At 40.1% G+C, this 21,744-nt stretch overlaps 1 protein-coding gene across 2 annotated transcripts in view; it reads left to right on the plus strand.

Moving 5' to 3' along the window:
• srpk1b (SRSF protein kinase 1b) overlaps positions 1–21,744 on the plus strand; it is a 53,728-nt gene that overhangs the window by 18,620 nt on the left and 13,364 nt on the right. For both annotated transcript variants that reach the window (XM_057845641.1, XM_057845639.1), the window contains exons 3-10: positions 8,229–8,368; positions 8,442–8,550; positions 11,621–11,708; positions 11,812–11,899; positions 14,461–14,567; positions 14,640–14,805; positions 19,477–19,502; positions 19,619–19,814. In XM_057845641.1, coding sequence (XP_057701624.1) covers positions 8,229–8,368; positions 8,442–8,550; positions 11,621–11,708; positions 11,812–11,899; positions 14,461–14,567; positions 14,640–14,805; positions 19,477–19,502; positions 19,619–19,814 — 920 coding nt within the window. The remainder of the gene's footprint in view (positions 1–8,228; positions 8,369–8,441; positions 8,551–11,620; positions 11,709–11,811; positions 11,900–14,460; positions 14,568–14,639; positions 14,806–19,476; positions 19,503–19,618; positions 19,815–21,744) is intronic.

Below are 21,744 nucleotides of genomic sequence, written 5' to 3' on the forward strand. Positions count from 1 at the left end.
GTAATTTCCATCATCTAAACCAGCGGTTGGGAACCTTTTTGACCAAGTGAGCCAAAAAAATCAACATATTTTAAAATATGATTCCACGAGAGCCATACAGTGTGTGTGTGTGTGTGTGTGTGTGTGTGTGTGTGTGTGTGTGTCTATATACTGTATGTACAATGAGGCAAATAAGTATTTAGTCAACCACCAATTGTGCAAGTTCTCCTACTTGAAAAGATTACAGGCCTGTAATTGTCAACATGGGTAAACCTCAACCATGAGAGACAGAATGTGAAAAAATAACAGAAAATCACATTGTTTGATTTTTAAAGAATTTATTTCCAAATTAGAGTGGAAAATAAGTATTTGGTCACCTACAAACAAGCAAGATTTCTGGCTGTCAAAGAGGTCTAACTTCTAACGAGGTTCCACTCGTTACCTGTATCAATGGCACCTGTTTTAACTCATTATCGGTATAAAAGACACCTGTCCCCATCTCAGTCAGTCACACTCCAAACTCCACTATGGCCAAGATCAAAGAGCTGTCAAAGGACACCAGAGACAAAATTGTAGACCTGCACCAGGCTGGGAAGACTGAATCTGCAATGGGTAAAACGCTTGGTGTAAAGAAATCAACTGTGGGGGGCAATTATTAGAAAATGGAAGACATACTGTACAAGGCCACTGATAATCTCCCTCGATCTAGGGCTCCATGTTCTGTGGCGTCAAAATGATAGGAAGAACGGTGAGCAAAAATCCCAGAACCACATGGGGGGGCTAGTGAATGACCTACAGAGAGCTGGGACCACAGTAACAAAGGCTACTATCAGTAACACAATGCGCCGCCAGGGACTCAAATCCTGCACTGCCAGACGTGTCCCCCTGCTGAAGCCAGTACACGTCCAGGCCGGTCTGCGGTTCGCTAGAGAGTATTTGGATGATCCAGAAGAGGACTGGGAGAATATGTTATGGTCAGATGAAACCAAAATAGAACTTTTTGGTAGAGACACAGGTTCTCATGTTTGGAGGAGAAAGAATACTGAATTGCATCCGAAGAACACCATATCCACTGTGAAGCATGGGGGTGGAAACATCATGCTTTGGGGCTGTTTTTCTGCAAAGGGACCAGGACGACTGATCTGTGTAAAGGAAAGAATGAATGGGGCCATGTATCGAGAGATTTTGAGTGAGTTTAATGCCCTTCCATCAGCAATGGATTCAGCCATGTGAAATGAGGCAGCCCAGAGTGCAGTGTATCTACCCAATTCAATCAAACTAAATGCAAACATTTTCAATATAAACCATTAAAACCGTACTTTAATTAGATGAATACTTGAAACAGCAAAATTTAATTCGAATCTTTTTTTTTTCTAATCGAATATCGAGTTTAGAGCTGAAACGAATACTCGAGTAACTCGAGTTTAAAAACTGATCAGAGTATTTTTATTCACCTCGAGTAATCGTTTATTTTGACAGCTCTAAGCATCACGTTTTGCTCGGACTACTTTTAGTGCGGGACAACGCGCTGATGTCACGTGCGTAGAGGAAGAAGCAAAAAAAAAAAAAAAAAATTTACTGCAACCGACAGCCGCTACAAACGACGCCGAGGTTGCTAAATACTAGCCCGCACGATGCTATGTTGGTAGCAGGTAGCGTCTGATGCGTCTCATACAGATCACATGTATGTTGAACTAGATGCGAAATGACAGAGTCAGCGACGTTAGTAAACAGCCGCCATCTTAAAGCAGTAGAGCGCTAAGCGCTAATAAAGAGCGCTAAGCGCTAATAAATAAGATTAACGTTACTGTCACTAGCTCACATAATGTCAGCCCTGCGGAGGGCTAGGTTTCTATTAATTATGAGTACTGTCGATGCATGGCTAACGTGTCTTACATACAGGCTTTAACATAACAGCGTTGTGGAGTGATGAGGGTGTAAAATAAAAACTTAATAATGCTAACTATCAATTTTAGCTCAGTCGTCATTGCTGGATAAAACACCAAGTAGCACTGGTCCCGAATGTTCCCCAATACAGCAGGTATCATACATTTATTTTGAACACTGCAAAAACTCAAAATCCTATCAGGACTTACAGTTTAGACTAACTTAAACTTAACTAGAACTTAAAAATGGCTTGACACAAATAAAAATTCAATTGAAACACGTGGGGAAAAAATCCTAACTTTTAAGTGATGTGTGTTATCAAGCGTAATGGCATTTTTGGGTAAGATATATACATATATATATATATATATATATATATTAATAAGATCTAAAAGTTTTTTGAGTGAAAGCAGTGAATTAGTCTTTTTTTTTTTTTTTTTTTTAATTCTAGTTACATCTGAGATGCAATTGTTGGCTGTTTTCAACAATATGCATCGAAAATAAAGACAGTGATTGAAAATGGTTCAAGATTAGATGAAATGGCTTGTTTTCTCATGTATATTTATAATTGCTCCTCACCTAAAAATATATTTGTTTTATCCGATTACTCGATTAATTGATAGAATTTTCAGTCGATTACTCGATTACTAAAATATTCGATAGCTGCAGCCCTACTCGAGTTAATCGATTCATCGTTGCAGCACTAGTGTTGATGAGCTGAAGATCCACATTCAAGCGTTCCATCTTGTATTGTTTATTTTTTTTCTGTTAGACTAGACTAGAGGAAGTCAACAAGCATGCCCCAACACCATACGATTATAATGCCACACCCCTCTAGTGGGTTGGCAGTAAATTACAGAGCAACGCGTTCCTTCACCGCAGAACTGTCGAATGCTCATTGACGCCGTAGTCACTTCGCTGTCATTGCAACGCAGGAGCATAACTCAGGCTTAATCGTTTCAACTCTAAACCTAGCACAAACGGATGACATTTTTCTATTAATTTGCGTCTGATGGGGGGGCAGCTTCATTGAGGCCCTGCCATCATCCATAAATCGTTTGTTCACTCAGTCACTGTCACTGAGAATTTGACAGCGCCTTGGGTTGTTCGAGTTTTACAATGGGGCGAGGCTTTGCGATTGGTCTATTGGGATTCGTGCTTTGGCCAATTTGCATTCGTGCTTTAGCATGTGGGGAACGTTTTGTGCCAGTTTGCATTCATGTTTTTTTTTCCTTTGCAGACCGTTTGGACAGTGGCGCCACCAGGGGGTGGGCATGGCCACCCCTATAAATTTGTTGGCCACCCCACTAGCCACCACGCTTGCCAGTATATCGTTAGATTGTTGTAGCATCAGTTATGCATTTCATCCCAAATGAATGCATTTATTTTCTTTTGTTAAATGTAGGGCTGTCAAATTTATCGCGTTAACGGGCGGCAATTAATTTTTTTAATCACGTGAAAATATCACAATTAACGAATTTGCGGTTCGACTCACGCAATGCCGCAAACAGGCTACAATGGCGCCGTTTTACTTATATACAGAGATAAGAGGCAGTGTCAAGTGAGTGGAGTAGATACAAGCATTCATTGGGGCCGTGATTTTAATTGGCAAAAGCTTTGTCATCTCTCCCACAGTAACTAAAAATATTGTGGGAAGCGACGTGGGGACGAATGACAGGAGTTGATCTTTTTCTTAACACCCTGTAGTGTACCCAACGCAGAGAAGATATAGCATTTGCAGCCACCACACACAGTCGTGGTTGCACCACTTCCCATCGTGCATTTGGGCAGAACAGTAAAGTCGCTACAGTATCATTTACTGAAAGTTCAAATAGATGAAATGGCAATATTTAGTCACAATATACAAAACAAACTCACATTTATCCTTTAAGAATCACAAGTCTTACTATCCGTGGATCACTTTCACAGAAAGAATGTTAATGTTAATGCCATCTTGTGGATTTATTGTTATCATAAACAAATACAGTACTTATGTATGTACAGTATGTTGAATGAATATATCCGTCTTGTCTTATCTTTCCATTCCAACAATAATTTACAGAAAAATATGGCATATTTTGGAGATGGTTTGAATTGCGATTAATTACAATTCATTTTTAAGCTGTTATTAACTCGATTAAGAATTTTAATCGTTTGACAGCCCTAGTTAAATGTACACCTTATGCCTAATACAGTGCCTTGGAAAAGTATTCGGCCCCCTTGAATCTTGCAACCTTTCGCCACATTTCAGGCTTCAAACATAAAGATATGAAATTTAATTTTTTTGTCAAGAATCAACAACAAGTGGGACACAGTCGTGAAGTGGATCAACATTTATTGGATAATCTAAACTTTTTTAACAAATAAAAAACTGAAAAGTGGGGCGTGCAATATTATTCGGCCCCTTTACTTTCAGTGCAGCAAACTCACTCCAGAAGTTCAGTGAGGATCTCTGAATGATCCAATGTTGTCCTAAATGACCGATGATGATAAATAGAATCCACCTGTGTGTAATCAAGTCTCTGTATAAATGCACCTGCTCTGTGATAGTCTCAGGGTTCTGTTTAAAGTGCAGAGAGCATTATGAAAACCAGGGAACACACCAGGCAGGTCCGAGATACTGTTGTGGAGAAGTTTAAAGCCGGATTTGGATACAAAAAGATTTCCCAAGCTTTAAACATCTCAAGGAGCACTGTGCAAGCCATCATATTGAAATGGAAGGAGCATCAGACCACTGCAAATCTACCAAGACCCGGCCGTCCTTCCAAACTTTCTTCTCAAACAAGGAGAAAACTGATCAGACACGCAGCCAAGAGGCCCATGATCACTCTGGATGAACTGCAGAGATCTACAGCTGAGGTGGGAGAGTCTGTCCATAGGACAACAATCAGTTGTACACTGCACAAATCTGGCCTTTATGGAAGAGTGGCAAGAAGAAAGCCATTTCTCAAAGATATCCATAAAAAGTCTCCTTTAAAGTTTGCCACAAGCCACCTGGGAGACACACCAAACATGTGGAAGAAGGTGCTCTGGTCAGATGAAACCAAAATTGAACATTTTGGCCACAATGCAAAACGATATGTTTGGCGTAAAAGCAACACAGCTCATCACCCTGAACGCACCATCCCCACTGTCAAACATGGTGGTGGCAGCATCATGGTTTGGGCCTGCTTTTCTTCAGCAGGGACAGGGACGATGGTTAAAATGGACGGGAAGATGGATGCAGCCAAATACAGGAACATTCTGGAAGAAAACCTGTTGGTATCTGCACAAGACCTGAGACTGGGACGGAGATTTATCTTCCAACAGGACAATGATCCAAAACATAAAGCCAAATCTACAATGGAATGGTTGAAAAATAAACGTATCCAGGTGTTAGAATGGCCAAGTCAAAGTCCAGACCTGAATCCAATGGAGAATCTGTGGAAAGAGCTGAAGACTGCTGTTCACAAACACTCTCCATCCAACCTCACTGAGCTGGAGCTGTTTTGCAAGGAAGAATGGGCAAGAATGTCAGTCTCTCGATGTGCAAAACTGATAGAAACATACCCCAAGCGACTTGCAGCTGTAATTGGAGCAAAAGGTGGCGCTACAAAGTATTAACGCAAGGGGGCCGAATAATATTGCACGCCCCACTTTTCAGTGTTTTTTGTTAAAAAAGTTTAAATTATCCAATAAATTTTGTTCCACTTCACGATTGTGTCCCACTTGTTGTTGATTCTTGACAAAAAATTAAAATGTTATATCTTTATGTTTGAAGCCTGAAATGTGGCGAGAGGTTGCAAGGTTCAAGGGGGCCGAATACTTTTGCAAGGCACTGTATATATACAACGCAATAAAAACAGAATTGTTGTGGAACTCAAAACGTTGACAGGACAGTTATGGACTATGCACATGAAATCATTAGTAACATCAAATATTACACAATACACCAAAGTATATCAGTAGCCGTGTCCTTGAGTCTGATAGTTTTCCCCTGACCTTTTTACTGCAATAATATAATGAAAACCTGAAATTATGGCTTTTAGTTTTGGCCACCCCAAGATTTTAAGTGGCCCCATCTGGCCACCCCTATGAAAAATTTCTGGAGGCACCACTGCGTTTGGAATTGGTGTTGCGGCAGTTTGCGTTCTTGCTTTTTTCTTTTTGCAAAGCGTTTGGACTTTGCAGTTTGCCTTGCACTTCTCAGACACTCTATAAAACCTTGTTTCTTATATTTCAATCGACTATGTTCCCATTTGCTCATCACAACCTGAGCCCTTCAACCTTGCATCCCCATCAAATGTTCAGCAAAACGGTTAATGTTTAATGATATTAGGTCTTGGTCGAAAGATTCTCATGTTATAGTTGCGGTCACTCATTTTGACACATTCTGCCCTTTGCGTTTGACTGACTTTGTGCTCTTGTCTCAATGTAAAATGATGTTTGAGATGATTATGATTCTCAAACGGTTGTTTAGACATTGCCGTTGTTGCCTTTGAGCAAGTGGCGTGTAGTTGGACTCGTTATGATTACAATTAGGCAGTGTTTTTATCCAGCAGCCAAGTATTGCAAAGATATGCTTGTTAATTAGGGGGTAGCTAGAGGGGGAAACTGTGCCGACCCCAATTCCAGTGGTGCCCTCTCGAGTATTAGCTGCTATTTTTGTAACGACTGAGGCGAAGACTTCCCAAATGATGAGAGGACAAATTGGGGATAATGTCAAATTTGCAATGCGGCATTTTTCGTAAGAGCTTCTTGAGTTCTTGGAGTCGCGTAGAGCAGTTACAACTAGGGCTGTCAAACTGTTAAAATTTTTAATCGAGTTAATTACAGCTTTAAAATTAATGACCGTAATTGTCGGACTATAAGCCGCTACTTTTTTCCTTCATTTTGAATCCTGCGGCTTAAAGTCCTGTGCGGCTTATTTGTTGATTTATTTCGGTTAAAATGGAACACTTGACTTGACAGCGGTGTCATAAGACTGTCATAAGACCATCATAATTATGACATGACACTGTCATGGGCATTACTGAATGCTTATGACATTAAGTGTCAACTGGCAAATCATGTCATGTACTCCATTTATGTCCAGCTTGAATGTTTACATCCAAAAGTGAGATAATTTGCCAGATAACACTAAATGACATCTGTTATAAGCATTTATAAATGCTCATGACAGTGTCATATCATAATTATCATTGTCTAATGACAGTCTTATGGCGCCACTGTCAAATATAGTGTTACCAAATACCATAACTAGCAATAATGAAACAACTGGAACAGTAACTGAAGAAATAATTCGCACAGAACATGAATTTTGATGGTTATTTGCATCTGTCGCGCTGCAACGCATGCTAGGGGGCATGTTGGACAACAGCAGTGTTGACTGCAGGCGGTAGCAGAGGTTGACTGTCTCGCCCAAGGGAGCAGTGATAACCAAATGAAGCTTCTTGAAGCAATGAAGCTTTGCAACCAAGTGGTTCAAAGCTTCATGGGGGTTCATTTGGTCTTATGAAAGTTGTTTGATTTTGCTGTCAAATGAAGTATTACCGGTTAATATCTCTTGGTGTTAATATCCCATAATACAGTGAGGACAGCTTTGGCTTATTGTCCGGTGTGGCTTATCTATGAACAAATGCCGTTTTCATGCCCATTTTTGTGGGTGGCGGCTTACAGTCAGGTGCGCCTTATAGTGCGAAAATTAGGGTAATCGTAATTAATCGCTATTAATCGCAATTGAAACCATAAATTGTTGGAATGGAAAGATAAGACACAAGACTGATATATACATTCAACATACGGTACATAAGGACTTTATTTGTTTATTATAACAATAAATCAACAAGATGGCATGAACATTATTAACATTCTGTTAAAGCGATCCCTGGATGGAGGGACTTGTAGTTCTTAAAAGATAAATGTTAGTGCAAGTTATGGAAATTATATATTAAAACCCCTCTTAATGTTTTCGTTTGAATACAGTTTGTAAAATTTTCAATCAAAAAATAAACGAGTAGCCCGCCATTGTTGATGTCAATAATTACTTACACAATGCTCATGGGTGCTGAAGCCTAGAAAATCAGTCGCACCCAAGCGCCAGCAGAGGGCGGCAAAACTCCATAAATCACAATTAACAAGCAGTTCACTGTACTGTCATTTAAATCTGTCTGAGTGGGGCATCTGCGTTAGTTGCGTCAAATATTTTAACGTGATTAATTAAAAAAATTAATTAACGCCCGTTAACGCAATAATTTTGACAGACCTAGTTACAACAACATGAACGTACGGCGTTTGTCTAAGAGGTCAATTGCCAGCATTACTTTATCCCCAATATTGAGTTTTTCTTTGTGCCCTCTGACGTTATATCTCTTTACCTTTAGACCAGAACCCCAGGGCCTTGGTGGCTGCTCCAAGCCAAGTAAGCCAGAACAGTCCGTACCTGATCAGGATCAGGATGAGGAAAAGGAGATCCTGGGCTCGGACGACGATGAACAAGAGGACCCCTGTGACTACTGCAAGGGTAACAAAAATATATATATTTCTGTTATCATCGAAAGGTATTATCTCATCCTTTCTGATCATTGTTTGGTCAGGAGGATATCACCATGTGAAGATTGGAGATCTTTTCAACGGGAGGTACTATGTGATCCGAAAGCTTGGCTGGGGGCACTTTTCCACCGTGTGGCTAGCCTGGGACATCCAGTAAGTTGTTGATTGACTGCAAAAAAAATATCTTTGATTGCGGGTTTGAAGCTATATGTAAACAATAATACATTGGTACATATGTGTGGAAGCGTATTGCTGCTACCCAAAAAAAGTCCATTATCACGACCTTTTAACAGATATTGTCCGATACCAATTTCAAACCGATATACAGTGGGGCAAATAAGTATTTATTCAACCACTAATTGTGCAATTTCTCCCATTTGAAAATATTAGAGAAGCCTGTGATGGTCAACATGGGTAAACCTCAACCATGAGAGACAATGTGGGAAAAAACACCAGAAAATGACAGTTTGATTTTTAAAGAATTTATTTGCAAATCATGGTGAAAAATAAGTATTTGGTCAATACCAAAAGTTCATCTCAGTACTTTGTTATGTACCCTTTGTTGGCAATAATGGAGGCCAAACGTTTTCTGTAACTCTTCACAAGCTTTTCAGACACTGTTGCTGGTATTTTGGCCCATTCCGCCTTGCAGATCTCCTCTAGAGCAGTGATGTTTTGGGGCTGTCGTTGGGCAACACGGACTTTCAACTCCCTCCACAGATTTTCTATGGGGTTGAGATCTGGAGACTGGCTAGGCCACTCCAGGACCTTGAAATGCTTCTTACGAAGCCACTCCTTTGTTGCCCAGGCTGTATGTTTGGTATCATTGTCATGCTGAAAGACCCAGCCACGTCTCATCTTCAATGCCCTTGCTGACGGAAGATTTTCACTCAAAATCTCTCAATACATGGCCTCATTCATTCTTTCCTTTACACAGATCAGTCGTCCTGGTCCTTTTGCAGAAAAACAGCCCCAAAGCATGATGTTTCCACCCCCATGCTTCACAGTGGGTATGGTGTTCTTCGAATGCATTCAGTATTCTTTCTCCTCCAAACACGAGACCTTGTGTTTCGACCAAAAAGTTCTATTTTGGTTTCATCTGACCATAACGCATTCTCCCAGTCCTTTTCTGGATCATCCAAATGCTCTCTAGCGAACCGCAGACGGGCCTGGACGTGTACTGGTTTCCGCAGGGGGACACATCAGGCAGTGCAGGATTTGAGTCCCTGGCGGCGCATTCTGTTGCTGATAGTAGCCTTTGTTACTGTGGTCCCAGCTCTCTGTAGGTCATTCACTAGGTCCTCCGTGTGGTTCTGGGATTTTTGCTCACCGTTCTTGTTATCATTTTGACACCATGGGGTGAGATCTTGCATGGAGCCCCAGATCGAGGGAGATTATCAGTGGTCTTGTATGCCAGCCTGGTGCAGGTCTACAATTTTGTCTCTAGTATTCTTCGACAGCTCTGGTTGGTCTTGGCCATAGTGGAGTTTGGAGTGTGACTGACTGAGATGGTGGACAGGTGTCTTTTATACCGATAATGAGTTAAAACAGGTGCCATTAATACAGGTAACGAGTGGAGCCTCGTTAGACGTCGTTAGAAGAAGTTAGACCTCTTTGACAGCCAGAAATCTTGGTTGTTTGTAGGTGACCAAATACTTATTTTCCACTCTAATTTGGAAATAAATTCTTTAAAAATCAAATAATGTGATTTTCCGTTTTTTTTTTCCCACATTCTGTCTCTCATGGTTGAGGTTTACCCATGTTGACAATTACAGGCCTCTCTAATCTTTTCAAGTAGAAAAACTTGCGCAGTTGGTGGGTGACTAAATACTTATTTGCCCCACTGTATGCAGTTGTGGACTTAACATAATTGGGCTAATTGTATTGTGATGCTCCACTAGATGCTTTAATTATAATGGTAATGCAGGTTTTTATATACCACGTTTTTACATAATTGTCATGTTTTACATATCGCTTTTTAAATGATAATTATAACACTTTTACGTAACGTGTTTTTACATGATAGTGTCAATAATCACCTTTTTACATGTCATTTTTACATGAGTTATCACTTTTTTCGATAACACCTCTTCACATGATAATTACATTTTTACATAATTATCACATTTTTATGTGATAATGATCATGTTTTTACATGATTATCACATTTCCACGAGTTATCAAGTTTTTCTATACTACGCTTGTCAGGAGTTCGGGCAGGCAGGTGGTGTGGACCCAAATGCAGGGAAACAAAAACGCCGCAAGCCAGGTGACGGTGAACTCAAAAAACGTTTTAATAATAACTGACAAAAACACAAAGTACAACCAAAAGGAATGGGGATCAAAAAGGCAATGTTCAAACAAAACTTACTTATTTGGAGGGACTGGTACACGAGGGCTTGGACAAGACTTGACATCGACATTGAGAATGACGCAACAAGGAGTGAAAAGAAACTGGGAGCTTATATACACACAGAGACAAGGGGTAACGAGACAACGAGGAACAGATGGGTGACACAGAAGGATGCAGGTTGGCGGATACACTAGGAGCAGTCACAACAGATGAAATCAATGGGCAATCACAGGAACACACTAGGAGGGAACCAATACAAAACCTAACGTTTTTACATAATTTATCTTCTAAAAACGTGATACATTTTTAACTGATGATAATCACATTTTTACATGCTAATGAACACATTTTTGACATGAGTTATCACTTTTTTAGATACCACATTTTTACATGTTTTTACAAGATAATGATTACATTTTTACATGATAATTATCAGGGTTTTACACGATAATATAACGTTTTTACACGTTTTAAATGATAATAATCACATTTTTTACATGAATTATCATTTTTTTTAGATATCACGTTTTTACATGATCTCACGTTTTTCCATAATTGTTTTTGCATATGACATTTTTACATAATATGATGTTTTTACATGATTTTGAGGTTTTTACAGATCATTTTTACATGATGAAAATCACATTTTGCCTGATAGCATGTTTTACATGATAAATATCACATTTTTAAATGATAGCTTTTCATGATACAGTGATGTGAAAAACGTGATAACGAGCATGTAAAAAAAAACGTCATACTGGACTTTTTTTTTTCTGTGGCAGCAATTCGCTTCCGTACATACGTACAAACAATTGTAATTGTCTAAAAAAAAAAAACCCTGTAATGTATTTTTGTGTCCGCACCTCGCAGGGAGAAGCGTTTCGTAGCCATGAAGGTGGTGAAAAGTGCTGAACATTACACCGAAACTGCTTTGGACGAGATCAAGCTTCTCAAATCTGTAATAATAATCCGGACGATCAGTGTTTTTTTTTTTTTTTTTTCTGTTTGCTTCGATTCTTCCAATTTTACACTTATACGTGTGCCCATGTCCTTTGTTTCAGGTTCGACACACAGACGCCGATGATCCCAACAGGGAGAGAGTGGTGCAGCTTCTAGATGACTTCAAAATTTCTGGCGTGAACGGCACTCGTATCTTTTACTATGAAATTTTGCTAAGATGATATAATATTGAGATGTATTGAGAGTTTAAGCATATAGTCCCGTCCCTGCAGACAACAATTGGTGTCCACTTCTAATGTTTCCCCATCGTTTTTGTTAAAGAAAAGTGAACAATTCTGCTACAATAGGACATAGAACAGGGTGACTTTTGCATGGTCTCTGTGCACAGCTATTTGTGGGTCGTCTGCTGACAGCTCCCTGTGCGCATTGGCACATCCTTGGGTGTCACAGGCTCTGATGCATTGACGTTGGCACCATTCCTTTTTTCTCTCCTACAGCATCTAGTCTGCAGCTGTTCTATCTGACAGCACGCCCACATATCCTCCGGATATCATTATCATTATTTTGCAGTAGATGAAGTTCATGATCGTTCGTACGTGTAACTACGCTAGGCGTCCAATACATTTTTGACTCTCCCAGTCAAGATGAATTGGAACCTTTCCTGAGTCACGGCACATTTTTACATTGGAAAATATCTCATAGCACACCACAAACAAAAATGTTCCAAAATGACTTTCTGTACAGTGCTGTACAAAATAGTCCATCAACTTGTTTTGAAGCGACGGGTGTTTCGTTTGGGTTTGACGTTTAAGCTTGCTTAGCACCATGGCGCTGTTTGGATAGCCGCTCGTGTTGCGTTCAAGAACTGCTCGGATTTCTAGCCGTCAGCCACCTTGCTGTCCTTGACATTGTGTTGGAATAAAACAAAGGGAGAGGATTGACGGTCGTCACGTTTGGTTAAAATGGAAAGGACGCTTTCGTGTATATCGACTAAGGCTGCAGCGATCGATTATTTTAGTAGTCGATTAATCGAGGAAGTTATTAGTTCGAATAATCGAGTAATCGAATAAGGAACATGAGAAATTAAAATACCTGAGCTGATCCTCAAACGGTATAAAAAATAAATGTACAACAGAAGAACAATAGGCTAATTTACATAGCAAAAGTCTGGTAGATTAAATGCTATAAAATGCTAACTTCTTTTTTTGACAATGCTCTTAAATGGTTCAGACTCATATTCCCACAAAAAACTGCTAAATATACCTATAAACTAAATTACAAATGCATTAAAAAGCATTAGCCCAAACAAAAACTTAGCTGACGTTGGTCTTAACAGGGAGCAGTTGGACTCAGCCATGTGAAATGAGGCAGACCAGAGGGCCGTGTATCCACCCTAATCAATAAAATGAAATGTAAACACTTTCAAAATAAACTATTACAACACCACTTTAATTAAACGAATACTCGAAGCAACAAAATTTAATTCGAATATTTTTTTCTAATCGAATACTCGACTTAATCGATTAATCGTTGCAGCACTAATATCGACACTTGACGAGTCTAATTAAATGATTTACAGTAGACGTGCTGGTGTCCACATTGTCGCGGACAGCAAGGTGGTTATGGCTGGAAATGCGAGCAGTTCTTGAACGTGACATGAGCAATACCTCGCCATGTTTTTTTTTTTTTTTTTGTGCAATGACAATGAAGGAAATCTATCATCTATCCATAATCTATCATCTAGGGGTCTATCATCTAGCTGTCATCTAGCTAGCTAACATCTTGCTATTATTGATCTATCATCTAGTGATCTATCATCTACATATCTATCATCTACTAATTTATTATCTAGCTATATCATCTAGTTATATCTATCATCGAGCTATCCATCATCTGGCTATCATCTAGCTAGCTATCATCTGGGCGTCATCTATCATCTGGCTATCATCTATCGTCTACGTATCATCTAGCTATATCATTTATCTAGCTATATCATCTACTGTACCTATCATCTAGCTATATCATCTGCCATCTAGTTATATTGAACGCGACAATGCGTGAGTGGGTCGTGCAGCGCATGCGTTAATTGCATTAAATAATTTTACGTGATTCATTTTAAAAAATTAATTACCGCCGTTAACGCGATAAATTTGATAGCCTTACTTTAAGCCAAAACTAAAGACTCTGGATGAGTGTAAGACGTTTTGTCTGTAACGTTAAATAGAAAACGATTTAATTAAAAAATATAAATGTAGTAAAAAAAAAGGCATGTCCGATATTTTTTTGCCGATTCCGATACTTTGCAAATGACGTGATCGGGACATCTTTAGTGCCAATACTTTTGTCCGGCCTATTTTTGGAGTTTTGTGCAAAATGATAATGATTTTTTCCCTCATCCTCTTTTGTGTTTTTGTCATTGGAAGCAAAATAAATGAAGCTATTGCTACCAAAGCATTTGTCATTGCAATCATTTTCTGGGAGAAATTGAGCAAAATTTCACAGAATTGCAGAGGTGCCAATACTTTTTGGCCAGCAGTGGATGATAGCTATCTAGCTATATCATCTGTCATCTAGCTCTATCCACATTATTTATCTCTATCCTTCTTTCCTTACTTCCATCCTTAGGGCTTATTGTTTATTTCATTTTTTTGGTTGACAGTTATACGCTTCCGTACAAAATAGCCCTTCCCCTAAAAAGGGTTAACTAAATGACACCTGCTTCTGTCCATCCTTGACTTGCATAACGCCAGATGTATGCATGGTGTTTGAAGTGTTGGGGTACCATCTACTTAAGTGGATCATCAAATCAAATTATCACGGCCTTCCCTTGCCTTGTGTTAAAAGTATCATTAGACAGGTACTGTAGTCCAAAATCTAATTTCATTGTTTTTTTTCTTTCTTATGATGGTTGACTTTCACTTTTATACAGGTCCTCCAGGGTTTAGACTACCTCCACAAAAAATGTAAAATCATACACACGGACATCAAACCGGAAAACATTCTTTTGACCGTAGACGAGTCTTACGTCAAGAAGATGGCTGTCGAAGCGACGCAGTGGCAAAAGTCTGGCGTGGCACCACCGTCTGGTTCTGCAGGTCATATTTTTATTTCCTACTCTCGTCAGTTTCATTCGATCAGATTCGCTTGTCTTGCTAAGTTGTTTGAATTTCCTGCTCCAAAATGACTCCTCCCTATTCTTCAATTGACATTACGAAGCAGAAGTGAGATTATTTATGACCAGATTCAATGTAAACACTCCTAAAGTTGCAGAGTGCCACTGATAGCTGTGAGTTAGTTTACTGTGAATGTGTGAATGACCACCTTGCTCTGAGGTAGACGTGTCGATTACCGGTTTCAAGGTATACCGTGGTATGAAAACGTCACGGTTTCAAAACCGCAAAAATTTTCCGTTGTACCGTCCCTATGGTAATAGCTATTTTTTATGTCCCATAAATGCAAAAATTACCTTTATCCACTTTACTTGGCCTACAGTGTGGCAAATAAGTATTTAGTCAACCACTAATTGTGCAAGTTCTGCCACTTGAAAATATTAGAGAGGCCTGTAATTGTCAACATGGGTAAACCTCAACCATGAGAGACAGAATGTGGGGAAAAAAACTGAAAATCACATTGTTTGATTTTTAAAGAATTTATTTGCAAATCATGGTAGAAACTAAGAATTTGGTCAATACCAAAAGTTCATCTCAATACTTTGTTATCTACCCTTTGTTGGCAATAACGGAGGCCAAACGTTTTCTGTAACTCTTCACAAGCTTTTCACACACTGTTGCTGATATTTTGGCCCATTCCTCCATGCAGATCTCCTCTAGAGCAGTGATGTTTTGGGGCTGTCGTCGGGCAACATGGACTTTCAACTCCCTCCACAGATTTCTATGGAGTTGAGATCTGGAGACTGGCTAGGCAACTACAGCACCTTGAAATGCTTCTTACGAAGCTACTCCTTTATTCTTTAAGGATCTCCATTAGTCTCTACCAAAGTAGAGACTATTCTTCCTGGGGTCCATTCACAGTAATTCTACAATATATACAAAACAATTAATAGCATAAAGCAGGTTTACATTTCTACAGTGTGGAAAAAAAATAAAGCGGCTGCATATATTTACAATGGCTAAATAAGCATCACTTCCTTACAAATTATAGATTTTTTAAGACTTGTTTTAAAAGAAATGTGATTGCTTGTTGTAAGAATTTCAGGAGGCAGTAAATTCCAGGATGAAACAGCTCGATAAATAAATGTTCTTTTAATTGCATTTGTTTTTGGCAGCGGCAAAATAAACGTGGCACTCGAAGCACGTCTTGTGTTAAACCCATGTCTGTTACAGGTGGTCTGAAGTTTAGAGAACAGGCTAAAAGGTTTGTGTGAGATCCAGATTTTGTGCAAAGAAAGCACAGTACTATATGTCAATCTGCCCTGGCTGTGTGTGTGGGATAATTGTCATGCTGAAAGACCCAGCCTTGTCTCATCTTCAATGCCCTTGCTGACGGAAGGAGATTTTCACTCAAAATCTCTCGATACATGGCCCCATTCCTTCTTTCCTTTACACGGATCAGTCGTCCTGGTCCCTTTGCAGAAAAACAGCCCCAAAGCATGATGTTTCCACCCTCATGCTTCACAGTGGGTATGGTGTTCTTCGGATGCAATTCAGAATTTCTTTCTCCTCCAAACATGAGAACCTGTGTTTCTACCAAAAAGTTCTATTTTGGTTTCATCTGACCATAACACATTCTCCCAGTCCTCTTCTGGATCATCCAAATGCTTTCTAGCGAACGGCAGACGGGCCTGGACGTGTACTTTCTTCAGCAGGGGGACACGTCTGGCAGTGCAGAATTTGAGTCCCTGGCGGCGCATTGTGTTTCTGATAGTAGCCTTTGTTACTGTGGTCACAGCTCTCTGTAGGTCATTCATTAGGTCCCCCTGTGTGGTTCTGGGATTTTTGCTCACCGTTCTTGTTATCATTTTGACGCCACGGGGTGAGATCTTGCATGGAGCCCCAGATCGAGGCAGATTATCAGTGGTATTGTATGTCTTCCAATTTCTAATAATTGCTACCACAGTTGATTTCTTTACACCAAGCGTTTTACTTATTGCAGATTCAGTCTTCCCAGCCTGGTGCAGGTCTACAATTTTGTCTCTGGTGTCTTTAGACAGCTCTTTGGTCTTGGCCATAGTGGAGTTTGGAGTGTGACTGACTGAGTCGTGGACAGGTGTCTTTTATACCGATAATGAGTTAAAACAGGTGCCATTGATACAGGTAACGAGTGGAACCTCGTTAGAAGTTAGACCTCTTTGACAGCCAGAAATCTTGCTTGTTTGTAGGTGACCAAATACGTATTTTCCACTCTAATTTGGAAGTAAATTCTTTAAAAATTAAACAATGTGATTTTTTTTTCTTTTTTCCACATTCTGTCTCTCATGGTTGAGGTTTACCCATGTTGACAATTACAGGCCTCTCTAATTTTTTCAAGTAGGAGAACTTGCACAATTGGTGGTTGACTAAATACTTATTCTCCCCACTGTATTTCAATCATTGGAATTTAGATGTCGGCGAATCGTTCTCGAATCTTCCACGGCCGAATTGGAAATAATCTAAGAATCAGAAATTTCCCACACCTCTGTGTATCCACAGTGTATCCACCCTAATCAATAAAACTAAATGCAAACACTTTCAAAATAAACCGTTACAACGCCACTTAAACGAATACTCGAAGCAACAAAATTTCGAATATTTTTTTTTGAATCGAATACACGAGTTAAGCGATTAATTGTTGCAGCACTACACGTGCTTTTTATGGAAAATAATTCAATTATTTTTGTTCTGATGGTAATAATGTTGAGCTGTGGCTGTGTGTTTACGCTCACCTAAAGGACGACATTTATTTTATTTTAAATATTTTTTGTTATTTTTTAAATTTGCTAATGTTTTGGAAAATTAAAATCCTGTTCAATTTTTTTTTTTAACGTAGACATCTCAAAGTAACACATTTAAGAGCTATAATTGCAATACCGTGAAACCGTGATATTTTTTATTAAGGTTATCATTAGTGTTGCACCGATACCATTTTTTGGCCCCGATACCGATACCTGGCTGTGCAGTATCGGCTGATACCGATACCACCCCGTTTATATATATATATATTTTTTTTTTCCCAAAGAGCTACATAATTGGATGTGAAATCATTGCTATCAAGGCTTTGTCAGGCTGTTGCTTACCTTTGCAAAATAGGAAAAAATACACTAAACCCTAGTAGACAATAGTTGAATATACCTTTGGCTCTCAATGGCCAAAATAGTGCTAAATTTGTGAAATTAATAAAACATGTATAATACTAGCCCAACAGTAAGAAAGTAAAAATAAATTAATAATAATAAACTCTGAATGAACTGAATAAACTTTTTTAAACCTCTCAAAGTCCAAACAGTGCAACTTTCATGAAATTATTGTCACATTCTGCTGCTGGTTAGATTGTGTTTTGTTGCTGGGTGTGGGGGCGTGGCACTTGAATCCAATGCAGGCTCATCAACGCAGGTGATCTCAGAGAAGGCTGCCGAGATATTTGCTTTGCTGATCGCTATTTGACATCTGGCACAATAATCTCGCTACATTTGCTTGTTATGCCCCTGCATTGGGTTTTTCTGTTAGTGTGCTGCTCTCGTTTGTAACCGCTGCCTATCGTCTTAGTTTGTTCGTCGACCTGCTGTCACGGACTCCTTTTGTTATTTCTACTATCCCGCGATCGCGTGTTATTTTTTGTTTGCAATCATTAAACCCTTTTATGTATCCCCCGCTTGTTGTCTGCTCGAGGTTCAACCTTGTTTCCGCATTTGCGGACGCTAACAATTATAAGTAATAACAATTGACCACAGCATCCCGTCTCTCCTTTTTTTTCGGGAGGTGGTAGTCCCTTATTTCTATCTCTGAAAGGTGGCAACCCTACTTTGGAAACACTTCCCAAATTACTGTGGCATTTCTTTCATTAAAAGACAATAAAAGTAAAGTAGACGAAGTGAACTGACCAGAGATAGTTGCTCCGATCCAGCACCCTGCTTCGTCTGGATAGCAGTCCTGCTCTTGCAGGCTCAAACTCGTTGTGTTCGTTCACGTTTCGTCTTCAAATGTTTTATCAAGTTCGAGGTATTGAAACTGGCCGATTTAACTCCACATCTCCAAACTTTCAGGCCGCAAATCGTGCATGCAGCCATTGATTTTAATCGACGGGATTTCTATTTGGAAATATTTCCCGAGCGCCGCCATATTTCCTGGTTTGTTTTTCGTCCATATGAAAAAGCCCCCTTTTGATTGGTCAGGAGTGGCTATTGGCCCGCTCTCATTGGTCTGGAGCAGGCCAATAGCGATAGCTGCTTGGTGTTCACGTGTCATCACACAACACAGAGACAGAGTGTAGTGAGTGCCAGGAGGAGAAAAAGGCTGTGGTCAAATGTTATAATAATGGACCGGTAAATGGTATCGGCGCCGTCTTTGTTGGTACTCGCCGATACCAATACCACCATTTAGGGCCGGATCGGCGCCCCCTGCCGATACTAGTATCGGTATCGGTGCATCTTTAGTTATCATACCATCAGAATCTCTTAAGCGGCACATGCCTACTCTGAAAAGTGAGAGACCGCCTCTGCATGAGTCTGTTAATACATGCGAGTGCGAGTCAGCCCCCACAGAGGTGATGGATGTATCGCTCATGTCCTTCCCAGTAATGTAATCCTCCTCCCATTTTCTTTCTTCCCACAGTGAGTACAGCTCCACAACCAAAGCAGGTATTTTTTGCTTGTTTAAAAAAAACAAAAAAAACCTGACTCAGATGTCTAAATGCAAAATACACTTTGAGTCAAAAAAGAATACAGGTGCTTATTCTTTTGGTCTGTCTCTCAAGGTCGCCAAAATGTCAAAGAATAAAAAGAAGAAAATGAAGAAGAAGCTAAAGAAGCAAGCGGCACAGCTAGAAAAAGAAGAAGTAGGAATGACAGAAGAGGGAGAGGAGGACACGGCGGAAACGGCATCTGACGTATCCTCTGCCCCCGTTTCTGTGTCGGCTACTCTGCAGAATGACACCAACCCTTTTATCGCAGGTGAGTTGCTTAACAGTGCTTAACTCATTCACTCCCAGCCATTTTCATTGGTGCAACTCCCTTCGCTCCCGGCCGTTTTACTGGATTTTGACTGATTTTGCAAGGCCCACAGAAAATTCTGTTCTATTGCTATATAAACATGGGACCCACCAAAAAATAAGATTAGACTATCTTCTTTCAGCAGGAAAAAAAAGTTAGTTAATATCTTTTTCCATTCCTTAGAAATCAGCATTAGAAAATAGCTTGGATTGAGCAATTTTCCAATTTCTGATGAAAAAACAGAGAAATTGAGCTTTTTGTGACAGCATAGATTTCAAACATAACTAGCAAATTAACAATTTATTTACACATAACTAAACTATTAAACTGAGAGATGACGCTGTTGTGGGCATGACAGCCGGGGTAAACTTTCCCTCATTGCCGCCTATCATCAAGATGGATTTTTTTTACTTTCTTTTGTGGTGACCACTGCCTCGTGGCAGAGTTCGTCTGGGGAACTTTTGTTCCTGGGGGAGAACTGGTTTGGCCGTGCGCATTTCCGTGCAGGACACTGGAGGGGGCGGGGGACGCATGCGGCCGAGCACGGCGACGCGGGCTCTGCTCGGCGAGCAGCACGGACACAACGGCATCGTCCGCTGCACTGATGGTCCCGGTCGTTCTGCTCGGTCGTCCAGCGCCTGCCATCCCGTGCGTCCTCGAGGTTGTTCTGCTCGGTCGTCTTTCGCCCCGGCCATGCGGACAGGCCGTTCGTTCCGTTGAGTCTGGTTGCGGGTCTTACCAAATGCGCGACTGCCCTCCAGTGGCCAGTTTTATTGCTTTAAAATGGATTTTCAGCCTTGTGCTTTGGAGCTAAATTGCATCAGAACCTAGAGATGTCTCTTGTGGGAAAAAAAACATAAAAGGCATATAAATATGTCTTTGGGATACTGAAACAATTAAAAATAGAACATATTTATATGTTTTGGGGAACAAATAAGTTAACTTTGCAAACTGTAACCAGAAAAGTAGATATTCATCATTGTTAATAAGAAATTTGCATTATCCTATTTGCTGGGGCCTAAAAGTGCCTATGACAGGATTAAAAAAAAGTCTTAAATAGCATTATTATGTGAATTAGAATCATATTTTGAGACGATTCGACTATATACAACAATTTGGCAAAGCGCAGATGATAAGAAATTAGTCTTTTAATCTGCCACTTAGCCACGCGTGTCATTATAGCATCCACAGCTGGAGAATGACGTCGGCGGGGTCACGATTTCAGCTGATTTATAATTCAGCCCAATTGAGAGGGAAGATTCTGAACGAGGAAAATACGTCACAGAGCAGCAAAATGTCATCATTGGTTCAATCCCTCCAATAATTTTACAGGAGATTATTTTTATCCATGTATTTTTCCCCAATTGCTAAATAAATGCTATGGTCATGACAAAACCCAGCCTTGTGCTAAATGGAATATGACATTTTCAAAATGCATTTATTCAGTTCGACATGGCAGAATTACTCCATAATGGTCAAATCGACTCCTTGCACCTCTACTGTATAACTATATTTAATGCCACCGTAGTTAGTCCAGCTTTTGTCATTTCGCTGCCCTGGCTTTGGAGAGCATAAACAAACCAAGAGGCGTGACAGCTAGCCGACATGCTAACCCGAACCGAACGGCGTTTCAAAGCCTTATTCTTGCCCTTCGAAGCGAAAAATCACACAAAACTACCCCGGATTATTTCACCCGACGGCGTGGTTGTCGATTGTCTTCACTGATCGGCAACTTCCCCGACGGCGATCAAGTTACAACTCGTCGTTCCCCTGCTTCGAGCAGGAGAGCTCGTTTGCCAGGGGAAGCAGCTGGAGAATGTTTGTCCGGCTGACGTTGGAGGAGCACGTAGCTGCCTGAGCCCAACCCGTGGATAGTGGTCTATTGCCGGGC

This window comes from Corythoichthys intestinalis, chromosome 9, assembly GCF_030265065.1.
Source record: "Corythoichthys intestinalis isolate RoL2023-P3 chromosome 9, ASM3026506v1, whole genome shotgun sequence".
Classification (NCBI taxonomy): Eukaryota; Metazoa; Chordata; class Actinopteri; order Syngnathiformes; family Syngnathidae; genus Corythoichthys; species Corythoichthys intestinalis.